Source organism: Protobothrops mucrosquamatus, unplaced genomic scaffold, assembly GCF_001527695.2.
Source record: "Protobothrops mucrosquamatus isolate PMUCROS unplaced genomic scaffold, P.Mucros_1.0 scaffold_265, whole genome shotgun sequence".
Taxonomy (NCBI): domain Eukaryota; kingdom Metazoa; phylum Chordata; class Lepidosauria; order Squamata; family Viperidae; genus Protobothrops; species Protobothrops mucrosquamatus.
In genome coordinates this window covers 214,391-242,294 of record NW_015386341.1, presented here as the reverse complement: position 1 = coordinate 242,294, position 27,904 = coordinate 214,391, and the positions used below count along the sequence as shown (strand labels likewise).

General features: G+C 36.2%; 1 protein-coding gene across 1 annotated transcript in view; it reads left to right on the top strand.

Moving 5' to 3' along the window:
- Positions 1–27,904, top strand: part of CNST (consortin, connexin sorting protein) — a 34,492-nt gene that overhangs the window by 4,747 nt on the left and 1,841 nt on the right. The window contains 7 exon segments of the mRNA XM_029287235.1: positions 12–98; positions 506–620; positions 10,681–10,702; positions 10,846–10,942; positions 15,692–15,881; positions 15,883–16,411; positions 21,840–21,975. Coding sequence (XP_029143068.1) covers positions 12–98; positions 506–620; positions 10,681–10,702; positions 10,846–10,942; positions 15,692–15,881; positions 15,883–16,411; positions 21,840–21,975 — 1,176 coding nt within the window.

Below are 27,904 nucleotides of genomic sequence, written 5' to 3'. Positions count from 1 at the left end.
TTTCCATTTAGATGAGAAAGCAATGAAGTTCATTTGGCTTGAACAGTTGTATCACAAGCAGTTGCTTACAAATCTCTCTTCTCTTCAGCAGCAGTGGGGTAAGTGTGTCATATAGTGGAAAATTGTATGTCAGGTAAAACTTGAGAAATGTCTTCATTTTCTGTTGTAATGCATTGATTACTGGAAGGTTATGAGCACAGCAGGATAATTACCTACATTGTGATCTATGACTAGGACTTCATCAAAATCTTACGACTGAATGAGAAATTCTGATTAAACAAACCACAGTCAGAAATATACCGAGTCATGACTTTTTGAGCACATTGAACCAACATTCACTGGGATGGGAAGAATCCCATAATATTTTCATTAAAAAGGGGCATCATTTTTTATTGTTCTGCTTTGATGATTAAAGACCTCCTATAATATTTGTTTTTTAATTTTTTTATATTTCTGAAATATTAAATCATTTATTTTTTAACGTGTGTGTGTGTGTTGTTAATAGAAACAAAATGGAAAGCAACAGTGTGCAATGAGGTTCCAAATCTAAAGAATTCTTCTAAAGAGCTGAATAATGAAGAGCTAGACAAACTTGCTGAATTTTGCACATCTCATCAAGAGTAAGTGATAAACATTATATGTACGTAATAAAATTATACAGTATTAGTCCACATTTTTTTCACAGTGAGTTCTACATGTGATAATTCTTTTATATCCAAAAGTTGGATATGATCAGTGAACTCTTAATTTTGATATTTTTCACCCTTGGAGCAACAGCATTTCCTTGTAATAATATATATTAGTATTAAAGTTATACAGTGTATAGAAAATAGCTTGCCATTTAATTGCACTGCCCAAAGGTGTCCAAAACTATAACATTAGTTTTCAGATTAAATATCTTTTTTCATTTTGCTTGTCCTATATTTTCAGACTATTGTTCTATTAAATAAATACAAATAAAGATAATCTCAAATCGAATCACTTCCTGGTTGTTACATCATTATAATCATGTGGTTTACTTGACAATAGTAGAGAAGCAGTTTGCTACTACCTTTTTTTTTTTTACTTTGATTTAGATTTTCTTTAACTTTCTAGTATACTCTACAAAACTGATTACAAGTTGGCAAAGCGTGAGATAGGCCTCCTCAGAGCAGACAGCACTATTCTGAAGGTTTTCCTAAGCATTGTGACAATGGCCTATACCAGTGATGGCGAACCTTTTAGAGACCGAGTGCCCAAACTGCAACCCAAAACGCACTTATTTATCGCCGGGTGCCAGATGGGCGTGGTCCACTGGGTGGGCGTGGCTGTGGTGGTCATGGCAGACTGGGTGGGCGTGGTCACCTTAATGTTGCTCGTGAGGAGGGACGCCTGTGGGGGCCGGGCAGGATTGGGAGAGATCCAGGGAGTCTCTGGCAGGTGGGGCGGTGGGCAGGAGACTTGTCCTGCGGGGTGAGGCAAGGCGATGTAGGGGCCAGGGCAGCTGCTGCCTGACCCCATCGGCTCCCACACACACAGGCCAGCGAGCACACAGGGGCCTACAGTGTCCGTCAGCAGCCACAACCTGCCGGCCCCTCGCCCGGTGCACTCTGGGGCTCTGCAGCCCGCCGCCAGCAGTTCAGAGAAGCCGCCTCTGAGCTGGACAGCCAGTCGACAGCTGAGGAGGCGATGCAGTGGGTCATGCCTGGGAAAAGGAGAGCATGCGAGGCCAGGAGGGATGGGACGGGGGGGAGGGAAACCAGCCATGCTGGGATGTATCCGGCCACGTGGGACCTCGGCGAGTTAGCAGGCGGTGGGTCGAAGAGGGACGGTTTCCATCTCTGGGGCATGGCGCGTGTGCCCACAGAGAGGGCTCCGAGTGCCGCTTCTGGCACGCGTGCCATAGGCCTATGCCCTATGCATTTTAGAGAACAGAGTGAGTGGCTTTCTTGTGAGGTTTTAAAAGAAGTCTTTCAAAATATCCTGTGCTATTTAGAGACTAGCATGAGCAGCCCTGGGAAGAAAGCTTGGTGCAGCCAGCACCTGCCTCACATAAGGACAGACCAAGTGTATCTTGAATTTTGATCAGGTGACCACGAGGGTACTATAACAGTCATAACTTTGGGGACTAGGCATCAATGCCATTCATTCAGCACTGCTGTAATTTCTAATGGACGCTAAACAAAAAGGTTGTAATTAAAGGACTACCTGTATATTGATAGTGGTTTTCAAGGCTAGAAATGCTGGCGTCCTAATAAAAGCTACTGTACATTTGATTACAACTTTGTTAAAATATAAGCAAAACTTCTTGGATTGTAGAATCATAGATTGGAAGGATTAAAGGGATTTTGGAGATCATCTATTATACTTCAATCTCTTTTCTTAGGATTACATTTAATTTTTTTGCAGCTGCTGCTTCTTCTGCGTCTAGGTCAAACCTTAGACTGCCAGAATAAAGCCATTTTCTTAGCTTCATCGTTGGCCAAAAATAAGTCATTATTGGTACATATTTCTGGTAGTATCTGACATGCTAGCAGATGGGCTGGGCTCTGCATCTCTCCACATTCACACAGTATGTTACCCGCTAAGAGCCTCCATTTGAGCCTATTGGTTTTACATGTGGGTAATCCAGCCCTCAACCTTTTTTTGCAAGGAAAGAAGAAATTAGATGTATTTATCTTAATTTCTTAGAAGAAGGTGAGTTTAAAAATAAATAAACAAGCAATCGGGCAACTTAAATTGTAATAACAATCAATAATGCAGTTCTATTTAACATTCTTCTGGTTTTTCATTTTTCAAATCTGAGGCTTCAGTAGATAACCCAAGCCATGCAGTATATTTGACATTCCTTGCCGTACTTGGGCCATTGTAGGATCAGTGTTTTGTAAACATTCTGGAGTAGTGATGTATCGCTGGATTAGAGCCTTGGGTTCAGTTATCCTGTCAGCATGTAACTCACTGTGTAATCCTTCACCATATCTCTCTGCTTATCCTATTTCTCTGACTTTGCTTGAAAGAACTGTAGTCTGAGCTCCTTAAAGGAAGAGGAAGCATACAAAGATAAAATATCAGAGTAAATGTGTAGGGTGGTAGCTAGAAGAAACTGTATTTTGTCACGCACAAGTCTGATAACGCAGCACAGGATTGGATTTTATACCACCTTGCCCATGTTTCCATGAAGTCAACAGGTGTGATTTATCGGCCATACATTTTTAATTTGTTCATAAAAACATGAATCAAGAAGGAGCTATAGGAAATGTTGGTGCAAAATTCTCTCCTGATCAAGATGCCAAAGAGCCTTGCTTTTTGTCAATACACTGTACATATAGTCCTTGTTTAACAACCACAGTTGGGATTAGGATCTCAGTCACTGAGTGAAGCAGTTATTAAGTGAGATATCAGGTAATCACTTCACTCAACAACTGCAGTCTTGGGACTCCCAGTTGCAGTTGTTAAATTATCTTGCAGGTTGTTAAGCAAATGGCGTCCCGGGTAATGAGGGTGTAGAGCTTCAGGAGGGTGGGAGAAACTCTGGGAGGCCCAGCACAGGCTGTGCATGATGGTCTCTGCTCTCCTCCCTGTGAAAATCCAATCAGGATTTTCAACTCTTTAAGCAGAGAGACACTCACATGTGGCCTGTACCAGGTGTCCCCCATCCACCTCTGGCACCTTGCGCTCCTTACTGTATCTTGCTATGCTGCCTCTCTGCTCGGGAGCTAAATCCTCCCTGCCAAATTCCAAGCAGGATTTTCAGCTGCTGAGTAGGGAGACAATTGTGTGTGGCAGGCACCAGACCATGCAGGGCCTCCTCTATCCCAAGGGACCCTTTAGTCCATGCTGCCTCTCCAGTCTGGGGCTATAAAACCTGCTTGGATTTTGAAATGGACTTTTTTCAGTCAGCCACCATAGACAAGAGAGCTCTCTCTCTCATTTCTTGGGGCTGGTTGCAAACAACCCATTCTGCAAATATTCTGTGCCAAAATTCTGCTTGAATTTTTGGGACTGTTTTCAACCACTTCCCAGAAATGAGACGGAGTCATTTAGGCACGCAGCAGTGGTTTGGCCATTGATTTTCTGGGAAAAGGAAGATTTTAAATAGCACTCACATGATCGCAAGGAGCTTGGCAACCAGTCGTAAGTGTATATAAGTGCCCAAATCACAATCATGTGATCATGGGGGCACTGCAACAACTATAATTTGGGTCATAAGTCCCTTTGTTCAGCATCCGTGGTAATTTCAAATGGTCATTGAATGAACTTTCATTAAGCCAGTAGTATATTCTGTCTCTGCACTTTCCCCACAGTAAATCAGAATTCAGGGTCTTTGGCTAATTCTTGGTTGATTTCAGTTTAGGGCAATTTTTATAAAGTTGGTATTTTTATAGAAACTCAGGTTGTAAGGGCACTTTCAAGATCTTATATTCATTTCACTATTTTTATAGCCGCCTGGGCTGTCAAGTGATAATTTGTATAGTAAATTGTCATTAATATTATATTCTCTGGCTCTGTGCTTTAAAACTGGTGGTATAGATAGTATTTCAGTCTTGTAAAGCCCTGTGCTAATATTAGATCATGGAAAAAACAGATCTGATTTGTTCTCTAGTTTTGATGACGTTTGTTTTAAAGAATATTTTGGTGAGACGTGCTGTTTATTTTTAATTTTCTTTTGTTTTTGGGTTACAGGCCATTTGTCTCCAGAAGCAAGGTAAGCTATGATTTTTTTTTCTTGGCATAGGTTTGCTATTAAATGATTGAGTGTTCTTTAAAAGAATTTACTTCCCCATAACACGTGCAACATAAACATGAAAACAAGGATATTTATAATGCAAATGTTATTTTACTTTTCAGCTCATAAATAAAGAAATATCCTTCAGATGTGAACAGTTCATAAGTTTAATGGCATCTGAAGATTTAAAAGAACAAAGTACTTCTACATGGGATTCAGGTATCTGTCCTATACATTACTTTAGCTTAAGTTAAAGAAAAATGTCATTGTTTGAAAATTATTCATTTGGAAGAATAATCAACCTTTTTTAATCAGAAGGAAAAAAAAGGAATTATATCTTGATGACTTTTTTGTAGGAAAAAAGACTATGTGAGCAATGGCTTTAAAGAGTACTTGTTATTTTCCAGTATTAAATATTACAGAAGAAAGGTATACAGTTATTAATGAAACTGGCAGGGAATTGAAAAAGATTAAAATTATTGAGTAATAGCATGCAAAAGTGTCTTCTGAATGTATTTTTGTAATGTTTTGTAATGTAATGTTTTATGAGGTATATGTGTCTTTTCATGGTAACAGCCTTCTACAAATGTCATTAGTAATTAAGTTGTATAAATTGGACAGATGTAACCAGAGATAGGTTACACATTGCCTCTGAACTAATTTTATGCTACTACAACCACAGCTGCAACAGCAACCAAAAAAAACAAACAGTGGCATGTTTCCAGCTATTTTGAAGTGAGAAACACATGAAAACCCATGAAATAGATTTAATATAATTTTAGAAAATAACAAATGCTTCCATCAAAACAGGAAAACAAAATAGAAAACCAAGGCCACAAATATGATATAGGTTCACCTACATTATCAGTCCAGCCATTATAGCTCTTGTTTTTCCTCAAATATACAATATATTTCCTGGCATTTAAAAAATGTCCTATCCAAGTATAGATAGTGCATCCATTGCAATAATAACTTTGTCATTGAAAATCAATAAGTGGAGCCGAGTAGGAAATGCAATTAGATTAATGCATGACTATAACATAGTCATGGCATTCGTAAAAATAGTGAGTAGAGTTTCAGATCTCTCGTTACATAATCTGGTTTTAATCTAATGTTATTTGTTAGTTGGAAATTAAAAGATATTTTTGTTTTCTTCATCATAGTTATAGTTGTCATACCTTCTAAAAAGATGATCTAATATTTATGATCTAATACACCTTTTTACATAGATTGCTGTAACTTACACCACAGCATTTCTAAATCTAATGTCTACTTTGAGCATAGTATTTCATAACCGCTTTTACGGTTATGCTTTACTGTTGAACTGTTGTTTCTTTAATAATTATCGGTTTATTTTTTTTTCATTAATAACAAACCTTGAGTTTTAAAGTGAGCGTGTAAGGTTAAAATTTTGCTGATGGAAATTTTAAATTTGAACTCCAAACATATCCTTCAGTACACATCACTGTATTTGTCCTAATATATAATATAATACTTGATTATATTATGGAGAAATTATATCTCCTACAACAAATTGTATAACTTTTTACATAGTTCTCTCAAAATTCTGTAATGAAATGTTATTAGGTTTGCACGTTTATTAAGCTTAATGCCTTTAAAACATTGTCTTGAAATGTATATAAAGGTTAACATTTTCTACTGAAAGTCAAAGAACAGCTGTAAAATTCAGCCTATTTTTAGATAGGAGACTTTAAATTAAAATTTCACATTCAAATTATCACATATCAGCCATAGCATACTTAAACAGTAATACTTCACCTCATTTAGGATGCTACAAAAATAGCATTTGTTTTTTTCTGTCAATAGACTCAAGAAAAGATCTCGTAGAACAGGGATGTGGAACTTCTGGTCATTGGACTAAGTTATTTATGTAATCTTGAAAATCCTTCTTGTCATTGCTGTTCCCCTCCTCTCTTTTACATCCTCCTAATTTGATCATTTAAGGATATGAAGAAGTTTTCCTCTGTTACAGAAGTTGTCATTGAGTACTTGCTGATTTTCCTTCTATAACCGTTACTCGTGTTGGAAAACTATTATGCAAACATTAAGGAACTTACAGCATATGTTCAGTTCTCTGTTTTTAAGTGCAAGTTAAGAAAATATAACTGGTGAACTTATTTTTACATTATACAGTACAAGCTCATTTCCATGTGTATTTCTAGAGACAAACATTCCTTGACTTAGTTCTTATATGGGCAAGGATTTGTAGTTAATCAGAAATTACATCTGCTGTAGTATCCTAAATTGATATACTGGATTGAATTGCCTAGCTCTGCCTAGTTTAATATTCTCTTGCTATTAAAATAATAAACATACAAGGGACTTCCAGTTTGCGTTGCAGCGGAACAGGATGCAGGAAGGCAGAGCTCTGCCTTCCATGCTCGATTTCGCCCTGCTTGGGGCCCTGAAAAGGGCCTAAAATCGCCCCGAAGAGGCAATGAAGAGAAGGGTGCCTTGTCGATCATGGAGAGACGGCGGTTTTTCCATTCGATCTAAGGAAAGCCCTCCTATGGCTGCCATTAGCTGCTGACAACCAAAGGAGAAAAAGCACTACTTAAGTCATCGTAAACTGGGTGAGAATATTTTCTTTACTATTTTACAACTGAATTTCCTGGGAAAGGCTCCCAAGAAGCTAAAACCCTCCAAATGTGAACAGAAGCAGCATTTTAATTTTATGGGGGACAGAAACACACAATATTGAAGTGGAAGTAACATAAAGCTACAGTTTCGATAAATTTGAAAATTGAGATAACTGTTAAGATTTTCTCTTTGGAAAAAAATGAGACCAAATATAAGAAATCAATCCTTTGTTTTAAGAGTGGAAAATGGACTTTAAGTGACATCTAGTGGTGGATTTGTGTATAGCGCCATAATTTGCTTTGCTTGGTGATTCCTACCTTGGGAGACACAGCTGGCAATAAAGGAAAATATTTTGGCATACTTATCATCCTGATCTTCTTGGATTATAAATGGATTGGATTTTTAATTTTAAGAGCTAGTGGGAGAGAAAGAAAAAATTGACCTTGGACTATGCCAGGCTGGGAGAGACTTTTGAGCTGTTTTTAGAGAGATTGAATATTTTGAACATTTTGAACATTGTGGATTACAGTCTTGCCTGATTGACAATTTTGGGGATACTTGAGACAAGGGATTACTATAAAATATTGCTTTCAGAACTGAACCTATACTTTGGAATCTATTGGATTATAAAGGATACATTTAAAGACCAGAAAACTAATCTCCAGGAATGATGCCTCAAGAAAAAAACTAAATACCTTTCAGAAAGAAATATATTCTATGCTACAACTAATTCACCAAACAATTGTTGAATGCAAAGAGGACATAAAAAGAAATCATAATGAGATTAAAAACAATTTAGACAATATAAACGAGCAAATCTCCAAATTAAATCTACAACTAGAAAGCTCCCAGAAAATGATTACAAAATATGAACAAACAACCCAGAAATCAGAAGTCGTAACAGAGGAAATGGATTTAGAGATGGAAGAGATAAAAGCAGGGAAATACAAACGATTATATAAAACAAAATACTTCAAGACTTAGCTATAACAACAAACACACAAAAGATCTTTTACCCCTCAGGTCTGCAAAATATATCTGATGGCAAGGAAAAAGATTTTAAAAAGGGGAATATAGAGCTGTTAAGGGAAATGTCACAATTTGGGAGACAGGGATTGAAAAGAGAAATGGAGGGGAAAAGGAACTGGGAGTTGTTTAAGGAATATAAATGGACGGAATCCCCCCCCCCCCCCCAATTGTCTTCCTCATCTCAAGCAATTTTTGCAAAAACAGAAAGAAAATTCTTGGGCGATCTAATTGCCCTGGCTTGGAAAGTGACTTGGCGAAGAAAGAAAGCAAGAGTCAAATTTAAAAAACAGAAGATTTGACCTTTTAGAGGGGGCATTATATGTTTAAATATTTCTTTGAATAAGATTAAAAGAACAGAAGACCCTTAGATATAATTAGACCTTTATAATGAAAGATATGATTTAGAATTAAGATAGCATTTTTTCCTCTCTTTTCTGATATGGGAAATATGAAGATAAGAGGAGGATTAATTTGAATAAAACTTCAGCTATATAAATGTAATTAATATTGAGACAATCATGGACTTCCGGTGGCAGGCGTCTTCGTCGGTCGCAGCTGTTTGCTGCCTCCCGCCTGTTTCGCGTAAAAGCCGGTTTGACAGCTAGCATCAGCTGTCAAACGGCTTGATACCTTTCCCCTGGGCATAAGGGGATAGGTGAGCTGCCCGGGGTAGGAGTTGAGTTCCCGAGTCGTCCTATATGGACGATGTAGGTGAGANGATAAAATATCAGAGTAAATGTGTAGGGTGGTAGCTAGAAGAAACTGTATTTTGTCACGCACAAGTCTGATAACGCAGCACAGGATTGGATTTTATACCACCTTGCCCATGTTTCCATGAAGTCAACAGGTGTGATTTATCGGCCATACATTTTTAATTTGTTCATAAAAACATGAATCAAGAAGGAGCTATAGGAAATATTGGTGCAAAATTCTCTCCTGATCAAGATGCCAAAGAGCCTTGCTTTTTGTCAATACACTGTACATATAGTCCTTGTTTAACAACCACAGTTGGGATTAGGATCTCAGTCACTGAGTGAAGCAGTTATTAAGTGAGATATCAGGTAATCACTTCACTCAACAACTGCAGTCTTGGGACTCCCAGTTGCAGTTGTTAAATTATCTTGCAGGTTGTTAAGCAAATGGCGTCCCGGGTAACGAGGGTGTAGAGCTTCAGGAGGGTGGGAGAAACTCTGGGAGGCCCAGCACAGGCTGTGCATGATGGTCTCTGCTCTCCTCCCTGTAAAAATCCAATCAGGATTTTCAACTCTTAAGCAGAGAGACACTCACATGTGGCCTGTACCAGGCGTCCCCCATCCACCTCTGGCACCTTGCGCTCCTTACTGTATCTTGCTATGCTGCCTCTCTGCTCGGGAGCTAAATCCTCCCTGCCAAATTCCAAGCAGGATTTTCAGCTGCTGAGTAGGGAGACAATTGTGTGTGGCAGGCACCAGACTGCGCAGGGCCTCCTCTATCCCAAGGGACCCTTTAGTCCATACTGCCTCTCCGCTCTGGGGTTATAAAACCTGCTTGGATTTTGAAATGGACTTTTTTCAGTCAGCCACCATAGACAAGAGAGCTCTCTCTCTCTCTCATTTCTTGGGGCTGGTTGCAAACAACCCATTCTGCAAATATTCTGTGCCAAAATTCTGCTTGAATTTTTGGGACTGTTTTCAGCCACTTCCCAGAAATGAGACGGAATCATTTAGGCACGCAGCAGTGGTTTGGCCATTGATTTTCTGGGAAAAGGAAGATTTTAAATAGCACTCACATGATCGCAAGGAGCTTGGCAACCAGTTGTAAGTGTATACAAGTGCCCAAATCACAATCACGTGATCATGGGGGCACTGCAACAACTATAATTTGGGTCATAAGTCCCTTTGTTCAGCATCTGTGGTAATTTCAAATGGTCATTGAATGAACTTTCATTAAGCCAGTAGTATATTCTGTCTCTGCACTTTCCCCACAGTAAATCAGAATTCAGGGTCTTTGGCTAATTCTTGGTTGATTTCAGTTTAGGGCAATTTTTATAAAGTTGGTATTTTTATAGAAACTCAGGTTGTAAGGGCACTTTCAAGATCTTATATTCATTTCACTATTTTTATAGCCGCCTGGGCTATCAAGTGATAATTTGTATAGTAAATTGTCATTAATATTATATTCTCTGGCTCTGTGCTTTAAAACTGGTGGTATAGATAGTATTTCAGTCTTGTAAAGCCCTGTGCTAATATTAGATCATGGAAAAAACAGATCTGATTTGTTCTCTAGTTTTGATGACGTTTGTTTTAAAGAATATTTTGGTGAGACGTGCTGTTTATTTTTAATTTTCTTTTGTTTTTGGGTTACAGGCCACTTGTCTCCAGAAGCAAGGTAAGCTATGATTTTTTTTTCTTGGCATAGGTTTGCTATTAAATGATTGAGTGTTCTTTAAAAGAATTTACTTCCCCATAACACGTGCAACATAAACATGAAAACAAGGATATTTATAATGCAAATGTTATTTTACTTTTCAGCTCATAAATAAAGAAATATCCTTCAGATGTGAACAGTTCATAAGTTTAATGGCATCTGAAGATTTAAAAGAACAAAGTACTTCTACATGGGATTCAGGTATCTGTCCTATACATTACTTTAGCTTAAGTTAAAGAAAAATGTCATTGTTTGAAAATTATTCATTTGGAAGAATAATCAACCTTTTTTAATCAGAAGGAAAAAAAAGGAATTATATCTTGATGACTTTTTTGTAGGAAAAAAGACTATGTGGGCAATGGCTTTAAAGAGTACTTGTTATTTTCCAGTATTAAATATTACAGAAGAAAGGTATACAGTTATTAATGAAACTGGCAGGGAATTGAAAAAGATTAAAATTATTGAGTAATAGCATGCAAAAGTGTCTTCTGAATGTATTTTTGTAATGTTTTGTAATGTAATGTTTTATGAGGTTTATGTGTCTTTTCATGGTAACAGCCTTCTACAAATGTCATTAGTAATTAAGTTGTATAAATTGGACAGATGTAACCAGAGATAGGTTACACATTGCCTCTGAACTAATTTTATGCTACTACAACCACAGCTGCAACAACAACCAAAAAAAACAAACAGTGGCATGTTTCCAGCTATTTTGAAGTGAGAAACACATGAAAACCCATGAAATAGATTTAATATAATTTTAGAAAATAACAAATGCTTCCATCAAAACAGGAAAACAAAATAGAAAACCAAGGCCACAAATATGACATAGGTTCACCTACATTATCAATCCAGCCATTATAGCTCTTGTTTTTCCTCAAATATACAATATATTTCCTGGCATTTAAAAAATGTCCTATCCAAGTATAGATAGTGCATCCATTGCAATAATAACTTTGTCATTGAAAATCAATAAGTGGAGCCGAGTAGGAAATGCAATTAGATTAATGCATGACTATAACATAGTTATGGCATTCATAAAAATAGTGAGTAGAGTTTCAGATCTCTCCTTACATAATCTGGTTTTAATCTAATGTTATTTGTTAGTTGGAAATTAAAAGATATTTTTGTTTTCTTCATCACAGTTATAGTTGTCATACCTTCTAAAAAGATGATCTAATATTTATGGACACTTTTTTACATAGATTGCTGTAACTTACACCACAGCTTTTCTAAATCTAATGTCTACTTTGAGCATAGTATTTCATAACCGCTTTTACGGTTATGCTTTACTGTTGAACTGTTGTTTCTTTAATAATTATCGGTTTATTTTTTTTTCATTAATAACAAACCTTGAGTTTTAAAGTGAGCATGTAAGGTTAAAATTTTGCTGATGGAAATTTTAAATTTGAACTCCAAACATATCCTTCAGTACACATCACTGTATTTGTCCTAATATATAATATAATACTTGATTATATTGTGGAGAAATTTTATCTCCTACAACAAATTGTATAACTTTTTACATAGTTCTCTCAAAATTCTGTAGTGAAATGTTATTAAGTTTGCACGATTATGAAGCTTAATGCCTTTAAAACATTGTCTTGAAATGTATATAAAGGTTAACATTTTCTACTGAAAGTCAAAGAACAGCTGTAAAATTCAGCCTATTTTTAGATAGGAGACTTTAAATTAAAATTTCACATTCAAATCTATCACATATCAGCCATAGCATACTTAAACAGTAATATTTCACTTCAGTTAGGATGCTACAAAAATAGATCATTTTTGTTTTTTTCTGTCAATAAGACTCAAGAAAAGATCTCGTAGAACAGGGATGTTGAACTTCTGTCATTGGACTAAGTTATTTATGTAATCTTGAAAATCCTTCTTGTCATTGCTGTTCCCCTCCTCTCTTTGACATCCTCCTAATTTGATCATTTAAGGATATGAAGAAGTTTTCCTCTGTTACAGAAGTTGTCATTGACTACTTGCTGATTTTCCTGCTATAACTGTTACTCATGTTGGAAAACTATTCTGCAAACATTAAGGAACTTACAGCATATATTCAGTTCTCTGTTTTTAAATGCAAGTTAAGAAAATATAACTGGTGAACTTATTTTTACATTATACAGTACAAGTTCATTTCCATGTGTATTTCTAGAGACAAACATTCCTTGATTTAGTTCTTATATGGACAAGGATTTGTAGTTAATCAGAAGTTACACCTGCTGTAGTATCCTAAATTGATACACTGGATTAAATTGCCTAGCTCTACCTAGTTTAATATTCTCTTGCTATTAAAATAATAAACATACAAGGGACTTCCAGTTTGCGTTGCAGCGGAACAGGATGCAGGAAGGCAGGGTTCTGCCTTCCATGCTCGATTTCGCCCTGCTGGGGGCCCTGAAAAGAGCCTAAAATCACCCCGAAGAGGCAATGAAGAGGAGGGTGCCTTGTCGATCATGGAGAGACGGCGGTCTTTCCATTTGATCTAAGGAAAGCCCTCCTATGGCCGGCCATTAGCTGCTGACAACCAAAGGAGAAAAAGCACTACTTAATTTATCGTAAACTGGGTGAGAATATTGATCCTTTCTTTACTATTTTACAATTTCCTGGGAAAGGGTCCCAAGAAGCTAAAACCCTACAAATGTGAACAGAAGCAGCATTTTAATATTATGGGGGACAGAAACACACAATATTGAAGTGGAAGTAACATAAAGCCACAGTTTCGATAAATTTGAAAATTGAGATAACTGTTAAGATTTTCTCTTTGAAAAACAAAATGAGGCGAAATATAACAAATCAATCCTTTGTTTTAAGAGTGGAAAATGGACTTTGAATGACATCTAGTGGTGGATTTGTGTATAGCACCATAATTTGCTTTGCTTGGTGATTCCTACCTTGGGAGAACAGCTGGCAATAAAGGAACATATTTTAGCATACTTATCATCCTGATCTTCTTGGATTATAAATACATACTGAGCTTGGATTTTTAATTTTAAGAACTAGTGGGAGTGAAAGAAAAATTTGACCTTGGACTATGCCAGGCTGGGAGAGACTTTTGAGCTGTTTTTAGAGAGGTTGAATATTTTGAACATTTCCAACATTGTGGATTACAGTGTTGCCTGATTGACAATTTTGGGGATACTTGAGACAAGGGATTACTATAAAATGTTTCTTTAAGAACTGAACCTATACTTTGGAATCTATTGGATTATAAAGGATACATTTAAAGACCAGAAAACTAATCTCCAGGAATGATGCCTCAAGAAAAAAAATAAACACCTTTCAGAAAGAAATATATTCTATGCTACAACTAATTCACCAAACAATTGTTGAATGCAAAGAGGACATAAAAAGAAATCATAATGAGACTAAAAACAATTTAGACAATATAAACGAGCAAATCTCCAAATTAAATCTACAACTAGAAAGCTCCCAGAAAACGAGTACAAAATATGAACAAACAACTCAGAAATCAGAAGTCGTAACAGAGGAAATGGATTTAGAGATGGAAGAGATAAAAGAAGGGAAATACAAACGATTATATACAAACAAAATACTGCAAGACTTAGCTATAGCAACGAAAACACAAAAAATCTTTTACCCCTCAGGTCTGCAAAATATATCTGATGGCAAGGAAAAAGATTTTAAAAAAGGGAATATAGAGCTGTTAAGGGAAATGTCATAATTTGAGAGACAGGGATTGAAAAGAGAAATGGAGGGAAAAAGGAACTGGGAGTTGTTTAAGGAATATAAATGGACGGAATTCCCCCCCAATTGTCTTCCTCATGTCAAGCAATTTTTGCAAAAACAGAAAGAAAATTCTTGGGCGATCTAATTGCCCTGGCTTGGAAAGTGACTTGGCGAAGAAAGAAAGCAAGAGTCAAATTTAAAAAACAGAAGATTTGACCTTTTAGAGGGGGCATTATATGTTTAAATATTTCTTTGAATAAGATTAAAAGAACAGAAGACCCTTAGATATAATTAGACCTTTATAATGAAAGATATGATTTAGAATTAAGATAGCATTTTTTCCTCTCTTTTCTGATATGGGAAATATGAAGATAAGAGGAGGATTAATTTGAATAAAACTTTCAGCTATATAAATGTAATTAATATTGAGACAATCATAACTGATAAAGGCATTTCAAATACTGATGGGAAATCAAACTTTAACAAGAACACAATTGATTAATGAATTGGCATTATTGATTTATGAATTGATGTTATTGTTATTTGTATGGTATTAGAAAAATATGATGAAGATGCTTATATCTAACGCTGTGTACATTAACAGTACCAAAAATTGTAATGGTGTAATGAAGGGAAAATGGAAAAAATATGGAGAAGAAAGGAAGATCAGGGGAAAAATACTGGATTGTGTAGTATTGAACAGATTTATATTGAAGAAGTTAATGTTAATGTTGTTTACTAAGCACTAAAGACTGCAATTTTTAAAAATTAAGAAAACTTCTATTAAAAAAATAAAATAATAACCGTACAAGATTATACCACTATTCTCTCCCTCAGCTAGTTGGGAGATATCCTGTGATAACTGGTATAGAATTTTTGACTTCTCTTCCTCTGCCTCTGTCTTTATTGCACTGGTATCTTAATGAGTTTTCTATATATTTCATTTATAAGCAACATAAACAGTGGTTCATGCATTGGATTCAAATTATACATACCAACATTGCACTTCAGGCACAGCCTGCGTAAACATTAAGACAACACTCCATGCAAAGTTAGGCTCAGTTATTTTAATGGGATCTGGCTATTTTAAATCTTGATATTAAAATTAATGAATCAGAGCCATTGCTGTCAAGGATAATTTGTTCAAGCATTACTGACGGTGTTGTCAGATGTTTTGTTGTTTTTTTTCCTCTCAGTGTTTTTGTGCTGAATCACCTCTAAATGCTTCAATTCTTTTTCCATTTCATCTAGATACTCAGAGCCGGCCAAGTACTGAAACAAAGAAAAAGAATCATCACAAAGAAAGAGAGAGGGATGAAAGTTTCCAGTCTGAAAGCTGTTGTCTGATTAAGGAAAAAGAAAGGCTTCACATATCCGGGAGGAAACACCATCTCCAGGAGCAGCTCTGCAATACTGAACCCACACTGAATCAGCCATTTGNCATTAGTTTGGACAGATGCTGATTATATACCTCCTGATCTTATAGCCACCGATGAAAATATTCCATCTGAAAGAAACTTACTGAGGACAAAAAGCTGTTCTAGCTCTGTGGTGATTGCGGGTAGCCAGTTGGAAAGCAGCATAGTAAATCAGCTGCTGCAGCAGCAGCCTGATTATGAAAATAACAGGAAATCTGTGCAGAACCAAACATCAGACATCAGTGGGAATGTACAGTTTGACACTGAGATGTCCAAACAGCCCAGAGTTATATATGAATGGATACAGGAAGAAACAACAATACTGGAAGAAAAAGGTGAAAGTGAGGGGTCAGAAGGCTTCTTTGAACAGATTTTGAACGGTACCATAAAAGTTAGAGAAGGGGCTCTTAAATTTCTGGAAACCCAAGAGGACTCTGAAATTCTTCCACATATTCCACCTGAACAAGCACTTTATTCTTCGTCGGAAGATTATTCACCAGATGAAAATTTTTCTTCACTTGATGAGCTTGCAAAACGAATACAGATTGCAGAGGTAAATATTGGGAAAAAAAACTTTTTTCATGTTATCATGATTCATGTTTGCACTGTGTTTATTTATTTTCTTTAGCATGTAAAACAGCTGAAGAGAAAGTTTGTGATACTTGCATGACTTTCCCAGCGTTGAATATGCACTTTGGAAAAAATAGATTTCAGTGGACAAAAATGAACTGGTGACTTTTGGATTTACCTGTTAAAATGAGCTGATATGAGGAGTAGGGAACTATGCTGTGTAATTTTGAAGATGGAAATTGTATTAATTATTTCTATAACTGCTGTAAAGAAGATCAGAAGTCACTTCTTTAAGTATTTTTTCCTTTTTCTCTCGCTTTTTTGTTTACTTTATCTTTTTTTCTATTTTTTCATGATTTACTTTGTAAAATATTTCTTTAATAAAAATTATATTTAAAAAAGAAAAAAAAATAGATTTCCATCTAAAAAGCAGACATATTGGCATACATTAATTTTCCTATTTCTGATCACAAACATTCTGAGATATCCCAGATTCACATTTCACTTTTATTGCCATTCTCTATTGTTCCTTTTAACCTCTATGATTTAAAAAAATGTTTTCTTATAACCTCCTGATAGAATAGATGCAGCTGCTAGGCCAGATATTGCTTTTCAAAAAATGAGATATTAAGACAGAACATGCTATTCTTTCATTGCTGACCGATTTTATTGTGGTCACTTCACGTTTCTGGAAGTGTTAACTGTTGTTTTTCTAATAAGAAGGCTGCTTTATTTCATTGGACTTTTCCCTAGAGTTGCTGGTTTGCCTGTTTATTTATTGCAAATGTTCTTATATCACTTAAATCAATTCCTGTCTTCCTAAGTTTATTTCTTTAAAATAAATAAACAAACAAACAATTAATGTAAGCGGAATTTAGAATGAAGAACTTGTTAAGCCTTTTTTAAAACTTTAACCCTATTTTTCTTGTGAAGATGAACTTGTAGCTATGAGAGTGTGTATTTCAAAGTGTTGAAAGGACGTGTGATATATATATATCAAAGTATATATTTGTTCCCAAATCTTGGATGGGAAAGAAGAATGCCAGATAATATTTCCAACTACTTGGTAGAATGTGCATTGTAGTTGCTAAAATTTCATAAAACTAAGATAGCTTATTCTGAATTTTAAAGCTGATTCTGTTTTTTAAAACCTAGCAAACACTATGATTTTCTTAGAAAAATGAAGAATGCCCTAATCAGTCTTTTGAAAAGTTCTATTCAATGGATTGTATGTAAAACTCCTGATTTCACTATTCTTCTACCTCTCCAATGTTGTTTTTTACATACTGTAAATAATGTTTTTGAGAAACTTTAATTTCTAAAACCATGTTTTAACCATTCTAACCACCTTACAATCTATTTACTCATGTGTTTTTCTCACTTTCTCATCTTGTGTTTACTGCAAGCACAAGAATTGATGATACAGTGCTCTAATGGGAAATCTTATGTAATTCTTAGCTCTGTGTTGCTGTTCTTTGAGCTCTGAATTTATCACAGGGAGACATTGGTCTTTAAAGAGAGCACAGAATGTATCTTGCATCATTCAATAGCAATCTCTGCAGGCCAAATATGGAATAATATGAGCTGTCTCTAGAGGGAGCTTGCTCCTCTGGCTGTGACAGCTGGAAAATGAACTTTAAAGAGATGTAAAATATGGGAAAGCAAAAGGGATGGGATAGAGTTTAGATTTTCATTAAAGTAGAACTATAGTGTTTTACTGTGCAAGATTATTACCACTAATGGATATGCATGTTGGATAATATAAATATTTATTTTATGTAGATTTCCTAAAATTGAGAACTTATTATTCTGGGACACTTTCTGAGCTGTACTACAACAAGCAAGCCCACTGCTGATCAGCATAGCCACTACTGATCCAAATCTCTTCCTTATGCTCATTATTGTTGGCTAGTCCAGGGGTAGGCAACCTTGGCTCTTTTATGACTCGTGGACTTCAACTCCCAGAATTCCTGAGCCAGCATGGCTCAGCTTGAAAACCTCTCCCTTTCCCCTCAGCATGGCTGGCTCAGGAATTCTGGGAGTTGAAGTCCACGAGCCATAAAAGAGCCAAGATTGCCTACCCCTGGGCTAGTCCCTTCTCCAGACATATCTGCCGTGATAAAAAAAACTGAAGAAGTAGTAGTCTCCATTTATTTTGCCCCTTCTCCTAAGCAATGCTGTGGATTCTCCCTACAGGGAGACAGATTATGAAGGAATGTGTGATCTCTGTTTTAAAAAGGAGAGTTGGATTTTAATATTACAATCAGGAATGCCAATGAAAATTCTACTGACATGTTGAGAGGAATCTGACCTTTGCTCCTGATCTTGGTGTCTAGATTGCTTTGCTTGATGCATCTGAGTTGTGCATAAAGCACTTAATACTTTCTCTTGCAATTATAATAAAATGTTGCACAATATTTCAGTTGGCTGTCTATTAAAATGGATTCATGTCCATGTTTTGCATAAAAACACATCTTGGCATGAAGAGAAACAGCAGAATAGAAACCCCAATTCATAGCCATGCATTAAAAAAAACCTTTCAAAGAGATAACTTAAGCCAATGTCTAGTTATACCCAGCTTTTATACAATATGCAAGGCTTTTGTCTGCCCCTCCTCAGCCCTCCTTCCAAAATGTCCTTGATATGACACTATATATGTTACCATGTCACCAAATGTCAACAATGACGGCCATTAAATTTCATTTGATTTTGGAGAAGTCACATTAAAAAAATCAGAGTTTACAGCTGCCAGAATTCAGCAGTGTTATTACAGTTGCATCAACCTTGTCCAGCACTAGTCTTTTCTAAAAGAGAGATGTTTTCTTGCTTCCTTTGTATTTTTATGGTTTAATGTACAATCTGCCAGATGTTCAGAGTGGATTTGGCATCTTTCTCCACCCATCAAGTCCTTCCCAAGGACCTGGGATAGGCAGATGTGGACATTTGATGGTGTTAAAGGTATTGTAAGATGTAAGCTGTTCCAAGTAAAGCTGCCTCTTGTGATTGTCTGATGGTGGCTTTGTCACTCAGAGGGACTTACAGTAATGGAAAGATACAGGGTAAAAACATAACACCAAAGTCAATACTTTTAAAGACAGAATTAAAATCAGTATAATTAAAATCAATTAATAGGTAATAGCTTGGCTGTCTTTAGTTGTTCCTTGTGTTGCCCTCTTTCTAACATCCAGAGGTCTTTGTACATCCTTTCTGCAACAGAGTACTCAGCCTCCAGGGGACATTGTCTGTTCTGAAAGCTGAACACTGTTCTATCCCCATGTTGTGATTCCTCGCCAGCCGGTGGATCCGGCAGCTGAGTCTGAGGACTCAGAGGAGGAGGACGGGCCTGGAGTGTCATCAGAGTCAGAGGGAGGCTCTGAGGAGCTCCAAGTCTTACAGTCAGACGAGGAGCTTGGCCCCTCTTCTCGCGCTCAGGCTGAGACACAGCTCTGCTGGGAGTCTAAGGGGGATAGTGACGACTCACAGTAAATGTGGGCAAGCAAAGAGAGCAGGACAGAGGAATGCAATGGGGCGGCTCCAGAGGCAAAGGAGCAAGCATTAGGAAAGCCACGCCTTGGCTGCATAATAAAAGGGGAGGTATGGGAGGTGCTGGTTGCCAAAGGCAACCGTTTGGGTTAAGAATCAAGTTGCTATGAACCTGTTTTCCTCAGGTCTGTGAATAATAAAAGGGGTTTGAGTTTGTCCTGCAGTTTCTGCCTGCTTGATTTGAAGAGGGCTTTTCTCCTTGTGAACTTAACAAGGAGCTCAAGTAGGCTGGGACAGAACACCCCAGTGGAATCCAGGGAAACACCTGCAGCTAAGAAAGGGATTAGAAATGGTGGAAAAGAAAGGGATTCACAAAGTGAATAAGTGACTATGTCATAATAAATTTGAAAAAAAAAGTTTCTATTTCTTAGTTCTGCTGAGGATGGTTACTATAGTAAATTTCAATATATTAATGATCTTTAAGAGGTTTAGAAAGGAAAGTAATTGTGGGTTAAATATATGTAATTGCTTTATATTTAAACCTGGAATTATTTGTATTTTCAAATATATTGTATTATAATTATAAGTTCATCTATTATTGATATGACTTGCATACCAGTATAGTGGGATGATAATTTTTTGATAGATTGGGCATGCCGCACTCACTTTAGGATTGTAACTTTCGTTCCATTCCGTAACATTTAATGAGTTTTTGACTTGAGAAAATTCTCATACCTTACTACCTCAATTCTTACTGTCGTCCGTGGCATTGCTTCATGTGCATTTCACATTTCATATAAAAATGTCTGTGCGATCATTTCCAATATCTAAGAGTGATGAGAATACTGAAGCTGAAATTGAATTTTGAGCTTAATGGATGCCATATAGCTGCTTGCTTGGAATGCATGTGCATTGCAAAGTCCTAAATAGAAATAGCACTTAGACTTATATATCGCTTCACAGTGCTTTATAGCCCTCTCTAAGCGGTTTACATAGTCAGCATATTATCCCCCCCCCCCCAACAATCTGGGTCCTCATTTTACTGACCTCGGAAGAATGGAGAGCTGAGTCAACCTTGAGCCGGTCAGGATCAATCTGCTGGCAGTCCACAGAATTAGCCTGCAATTCTGCCTCCTTTTTTAATGCAGTGCAGATTACAGTTCACTTATTATAGATTGTACTACAATATAATTTAGTTCAAAAAGCATTGATCAGAATTCTCTTTTTTTTTAATTTGACAATATAAAACTACAATGACTAAAATATGGCCATATCCATAGATTGGCTGCCTTGAAAGATTAAATAATTCATAGAGTAGTAATGGCTCTACTAATATAGCAGAAATGATCCTTTGCAGATAGAAGCTATTAAGAACTCCACTTTAAGTACCTATGCTTTTAGCAATTCACTTTATTATTGATTTTATATTTTAAGAGATTCCATGTTTTAAGATGTTTGTTTGTGGAATTAAGACTACAGTTTGGAATAAAATATAAACTTTATATCTGCACTGCAGAAATGTGTCTTATAATCCTGTGTTTGGTTTCATCATTAGACCAGATTGTATTTTCAATTGCATGTTCAGCATCCAAATAAGGAAGTACTTGAGATTCTTTTATCCATGATAGTATCTAGCTTCTATCCAAATGGAACCAATGGGGAACTTTATGTTACAAGATATTAATAGTGCCTTTGGCATTTGGTATTTAACAGTGTTTTAAAGTCAAATCTCTTAAATATCTTATAAAACAATTTATATTTGCAACTAATAATCTTCAATAATTGTGAAGATTGAAACCAAGAGTTAAAATATCTCAAAGGTATTGTGCAAGATTCAGCAATATATAAATGCACTATGTATATGTAGCAAATGGAACAAACTCTTAATACTGTGTTTTTATAACAGTTTACTTTATCATACTTGTTAGACTGTTCGTGCGGAGGGGCTTGTGTCTATATTGAAAAAAAGAGATGACAGTGAAGAAAAAACACTGGCTCAAATCCAGCAGAGACAGTCAAAAAGAAGAGTGAGATTCCAAGAAATGGAAGAATCATTAGAACAAGGTACTTACTCCTCATTAACTTTAACCCCAGAATTGTATAATCACATGAAATAAGAAACTATAAATATTCAAGTTACATATATGTGCCACCTCTGCTTATATTCCAAGAGTCATGAATGGGGAGATAGGTTGCTCTCAACTATAGGTAATACATGCAAACATTGTGTTGCACTGTTTTCTGGGAGATGGGTCATCCCATGAACCCTCACCCTTTTTGAGGTGGTGGCCAAATTTGGAACATTGAGCATGTGTTTTGGGCACTTTCACAAAATGTCTGCAATGAAAGGGGCCAGATAAAGCTTTGACTTAACTTAAGTGGAGACTCTTAGACTTTGTCATCCAAAAGGATAGGTCTTCAGTATCATGAGCTTATAAGTGCTTCTTTTCACATATCTTGATATTTTTATCTTATCATTTATGCACTATATAGAAGAGGATTTACATTGTTGTGATTTTACATTGTTGCTACAGATAAAGATAACATTCCTTATCGGCGTCACCTTTGCATTTGCTGGGACACATACATGAGTTTGTGACCCAGGAATTACTAGACTGTTCCCTATATCACATCTGGTCCTTTGATCTAACTGAATCATTTATTAGTAATCTTTTCCACCTCTTGTAACAAGTGATTATAAATTATCTTGTGAAATTCTTAACTATATCCATGACTATTAAAAATCAGTGGATTTGTTTTACAGCCAACTCCAGGTTTTATCTTTTCCACATACGGTACTTAACAGTTGTTGATTGCCTTGCTCCAGAATTTTCCACAAATTTAATTTGCCACTGGAATCTTGGCATCCTGCACAGCATTTTTTATTTTCTGCCAAGTTTGATTTACACATTTCTTGGCTTTTGTTATTCTCTTTCATTTTTGCATAATGTCATTGATATATACTGTATTTTGGTTTATGAATAAGGCAGGCAGGCAGGCAAGGGAGGGGAGGGGAGGGAAGAGGGGAGGAGAGGAGAGGAATTCTATACTTAAAACAATAGCACAGCCCTATGCTTGCCTATTCAGCAATATGTCTGTTCAATAATCCTTATTGCCAGTTAAGATTGTACTAATTTTATAAGTACAAATAGAAATAGAAATAGAAAATATCTATATTTATATAAAATAGAAGGCAAAATCAAAGTCAAACCCCAGATCCTATTAGAGCAGTGTTTCTCAACCTTGACAATTTTAAGGGATGTGGACTTCAACTCCCAGAATTCCACAGCCAGCAATGCTGGCTGTGGAATTCTGGGAGTTGAAGTCCACATCCCTTAAAATNTTCGAATTTATATCCCGCCCTTCTCCTTGCGGACTCAGGGCGGCTGACAATCAATTAAAAACACCAATAACAATCACAAAGTTAAAATTAATTAAAATGAAATATTTAAATTGTCTGATTAAAATATAATTAAAAACCCCTCTAAAAACCCCTCTTAAAAATTATCCTAGGCCAGTCCCGCTTGTTGGAACAGCCATGTTAAAGGTATTGTAAGATGTAATCTGTTCCAAGTAAAGCTGTCTTTTGTGATTGTCTGATGGTGGCTTTGTCACTCAGAGGGACTTACAGTAATGGAAAGATACAGGGTAAAAACATAACACCAAAGTCAATACTTTTAAAGACAGAATTAAAATCAGTATAATTAAAATCAATTAATAGGTAATAGCTTGGCTGTCTTTAGTTCCTTGTGTTGCCCTCTTTCTAACATCCAGAGGTCTTTGTACATCCTTTCTGCAACAGAGTACTCAGCCTCCAGGGGACATTGTCTGTTCTGAAAGCTGAACACTGTTCTATCCCCATGTTGTGATTCCTCGCCAGCCGGTGGATCCGGCAGCTGAGTCTGAGGACTCAGAGGAGGAGGACGGGCCTGGAGTGTCATCAGAGTCAGAGGGAGGCTCTGAGGAGCTCCAAGTCTTACAGTCAGACGAGGAGCTTGGCCCCTCTTCTCGCGCTCAGGCTGAGACACAGCTCTGCTGGGAGTCTAAGGGGGATAGTGACGACTCACAGTAAATGCGGGCAAGCAAAGAGAGCAGGACAGAGGAATGCAATGGGGCGGCTCCAGAGGCAAAGGAGCAAGCATTAGGAAAGCCACGCCTTGGCTGCATAATAAAAGGGGAGGTATGGGAGGTGCTGGTTGCCGAAGGCAACCGTTTGGGTTAAGAATCAAGTTGCTATGAACCTGTTTTCCTCAGGTCTGTGAATAATAAAAGGGGTTTGAGTTTGTCCTGCAGTTTCTGCCTGCTTGATTTGAAGAGGGCTTTTCTCCTTGTGAACTTAACAAGGAGCTCAAGTAGGCTGGGACAGAACACCCCAGTGGAATCCAGGGAAACACCTGCAGCTACCTGCAGCTAAGAAAGGGATTAGAAATGGTGGAAAAGAAAGGGATTCACAAAGTGAATAAGTGACTATGTAATAATAAATTTGAAAAAAAAGTTTCTATTTCTTAGTTCTGCTGAGGGTGGTTACTATAGTAAATTTCAATATATTAATGATCTTTAAGAGGTTTAGAAAGGAAAGTAATTGTGGGTTAAATATATGTGATTGCTTTATATTTAAACCTGGAATTATTTGTATTTTCAAATATATTGTATTATAATTATAAGTTCATCTATTATTGATATGACTTGCATACCAGTATAGTGGGATGATAATTTTTTGATAGATTGGGCATGCCGCATTCACTTTAGGATTGTAACTTTCGTTCCATTCCGTAACATTTAATGAGTTTTTGACTTGAGAAAATTCTCATACCTTACTACCTCAATTCTTACTGTTGTCTGTGGCATTGCTTCATGTGCATTTCACATTTCATATAAAAATGTCTGTGCGATCATTTCCAATATCTAAGAGTGATGAGAATACTGGAGCTGAAATTGAATTTTTAGATTAATGGATGCCATATAGCTGCTTGCTTGGAATGCATGTGCATTGCAAAGTCCTAAATAGAAATAGAAATAGCACTTAGACTTATATATCGCTTCACAGTGCTTTATAGCCCTCTCTAAGCGGTTTACATAGTCAGCATATTATCCCCCCCCAACAATCCGGGTCCTCATTTTACTGACCTCGGAAGAATGGAAAGCTGAGTCAACCTTGAGCCGGTCAGGGTCAAACTGCTGGCAGTCCACAGAATTAGTCTGCAATTCTGCCTCCTTTTTTAATGCAGTGCAGATTACAGTTCACTTATTATAAATTGTACTACAATATAATTTAGTTCAAAAAGCATTGATCAGAATTCTCTCTTTTTTAATTTGACAATATAAAACTACAATGACTAAAATATGGCCATATCCATAGATTGGCTGCCTTGAAAGATTAAATAATTCATAGAGTAGTAATGGCTCTACTAATATAGCAGAAATGATCCTTTGCAGATAGAAGCTATTAAGAACTCCACTTTAAGTACCTATGCTTTTAGCAATTCACTTTATTATTGATTTTATATTTTAAGAGATTTCATGTTTTAAGATGTTTGTTTGTGGAATTAAGACTACAGTTTGGAATAAAATATAAACTTTATATCTGCACTGCAGAAATGTGTCTTATAATCCTGTGTTTGGTTTCATCATTATACCAGATTGTACTTTCAATTGCATGTTCAGTATCCAAATAAGGAAGTACTTGAGATTCTTTTATCCATGATAGTATCTAGCTTCTATTCAAATGGAACCAATTGAGAACTTTATGTTACAAGATATTAATAGTGCCTTTGGCATTTGGTATTTAACAGTGTTTTAAAGTCAAATCTCTTAAATCTCTTATAAAACAATTTATATTTGCAACTAATAATCTTCAATAATTGTGAAGATTGAAACCAAGAGTTAAAATATCTCAAAGGTATTGTGTAAGATTCAGCAATATATAAATGCACTATGTATATGTAGCAAATGGAACAAACTCTCAATACTGTGTTTTTATAACAGTTTACTTTATCATACTTGTTAGACTGTTCGTGCGGAGGGGCTTGTGTCTATATTGAAAAAAAGAGATGACAGTGAAGAAAAAACACTGGCTCAAATCCAGCAGAGACAGTCAAAAAGAAGAGTGAGATTCCAAGAAATGGAAGAATCATTAGAACAAGGTACTTACTCCTCACTAACTTTAACCCCAGAATTGTATAATCACATGAAATAAGAAACTATAAATATTCAAGTTACATATATGTGCCACCTCTGCTTATATTCCAAGAGTCATGAATGGAGAGATACTGTAGGTTGCTCTCAACTATAGGTAATATATGCAAACATTGTGTTGCACTGTTTTCTGGGAGATGGGTCATCCCATGAACCCTCACCCTTTTTGAGGTGGTGGCCAAATTTGGAACATCGAGCATGTGTTTTGGGCACTTTCACAAAATGTCTGCAATGAAAGGGGCCAGATAAAGCTTTGACTTAACTTAAGTGGATACTCTTAGACTTTGTCATCCAAAAAGATACGTCTTCAGTATCATGAGCTTATAAGTGCTCCTTTTCGCATATCTTGATATTTTTATCTTATCATTTATGCACCATGTAGAAGAGGATTTACATTGTTGTGATTTTACATTGTTGCTACAGATAAAGATAACATTCCTTATCGGAGTCACCTTTGCATTTGCTGGGACACATACATGAGTTTGTGACCCAGGAATTACTAGACTGTTCCCTATATCACATCTGGTCCTTTGATCTAACTGGATCATTTATTCCACCTCTTGTAACAAGTGATTATAAATTATCTTTTGAAATTCTTAACTATATCCATGACTATTAAAAATCAGTGGATTTGTTTTACAACCAACTCCAGGTTTTATCTTTTCCACATACTTAACAGTTGTTGATTGCCTTGCTCCAGAATTTTCCACAAATTTAATTTGCCACTGGAATCTTGGCATCCTGCACAGCATTTTTTATTTTCTGCCAAGTTTGATTTACACATTTCTTAATTGGCTTTTGTTATTCTCTTTCATTTTTGCATAATGTCATTGATATATACTGTATTATCTTGGTTTATGAATAAGGCAGGCGGGCAAGGGAGGGGAGGGGAGGGAAGAGGGGAGGAGAGGAGAGGAATTCTATACTTAAAACAATAGCACAGCCCTATGCTTGCCTATTCAGCAATATGTCTGTTCAATAATCATTATTGCCAGTTAAGATTGTACTAATTTTATAAATACAAATAGAAATAGAAATAGAAAATATCTATATTTATATAAAATAGAAGGCAAAATCAAAGTCAAACCCCAGATCCTATTAGAGCAGTGTTTCTCAACCTTGACAATTTTAAGGGATGTGGACTTCAACTCCCAGAATTCCACAGCCAGCAATGCTGGCTGTGGAATTCTGGGAGTTGAAGTCCACATCCCTTAAAATTGTCAAGGTTGAGAAACACTGTATTAGAGTGAGTGGTTATATTGATTTTGATATGCTACCATTATTTTCAGCTTCTATTTTAGGCTGGGTATGTTATTTGTTTTTATTTATTGGTAATATTTTTATTTTGTTGTGTTAACCACCTGTAATTATGTATATAAGATGGGTGGCCATATAAATTTATTAAATAAATAAATAAATGAAATACAGTATTCTTATGCAGTATTTCCAGTGGAGGGTGGGGATGTTAATCTTATATTGAAATATTACAGACTCTCATAAATTCAATCCCACAGCAATGTATAACTTTACTATTAAAAATATCAATAAATTAAACAGCCCATTAATAGAATCAAAAATATTTGTGTAAGTTAATATGTTTGGGAAAAGCTAGCATAAAAATGCATGGATTTTATTTTTCCATCCATAAATAAATGGAATAAAATTACACAGGCATTGTTCACTTAAAAATGGTAATTGGGATGTCACTAAGCAGTGCAATCAGAAAGTGTGACATTGTGACCAACGGCTTAGCGCCAGCTGTTTTTACTCTTCTGGTTGCCATTGTTAAGCAATTCCA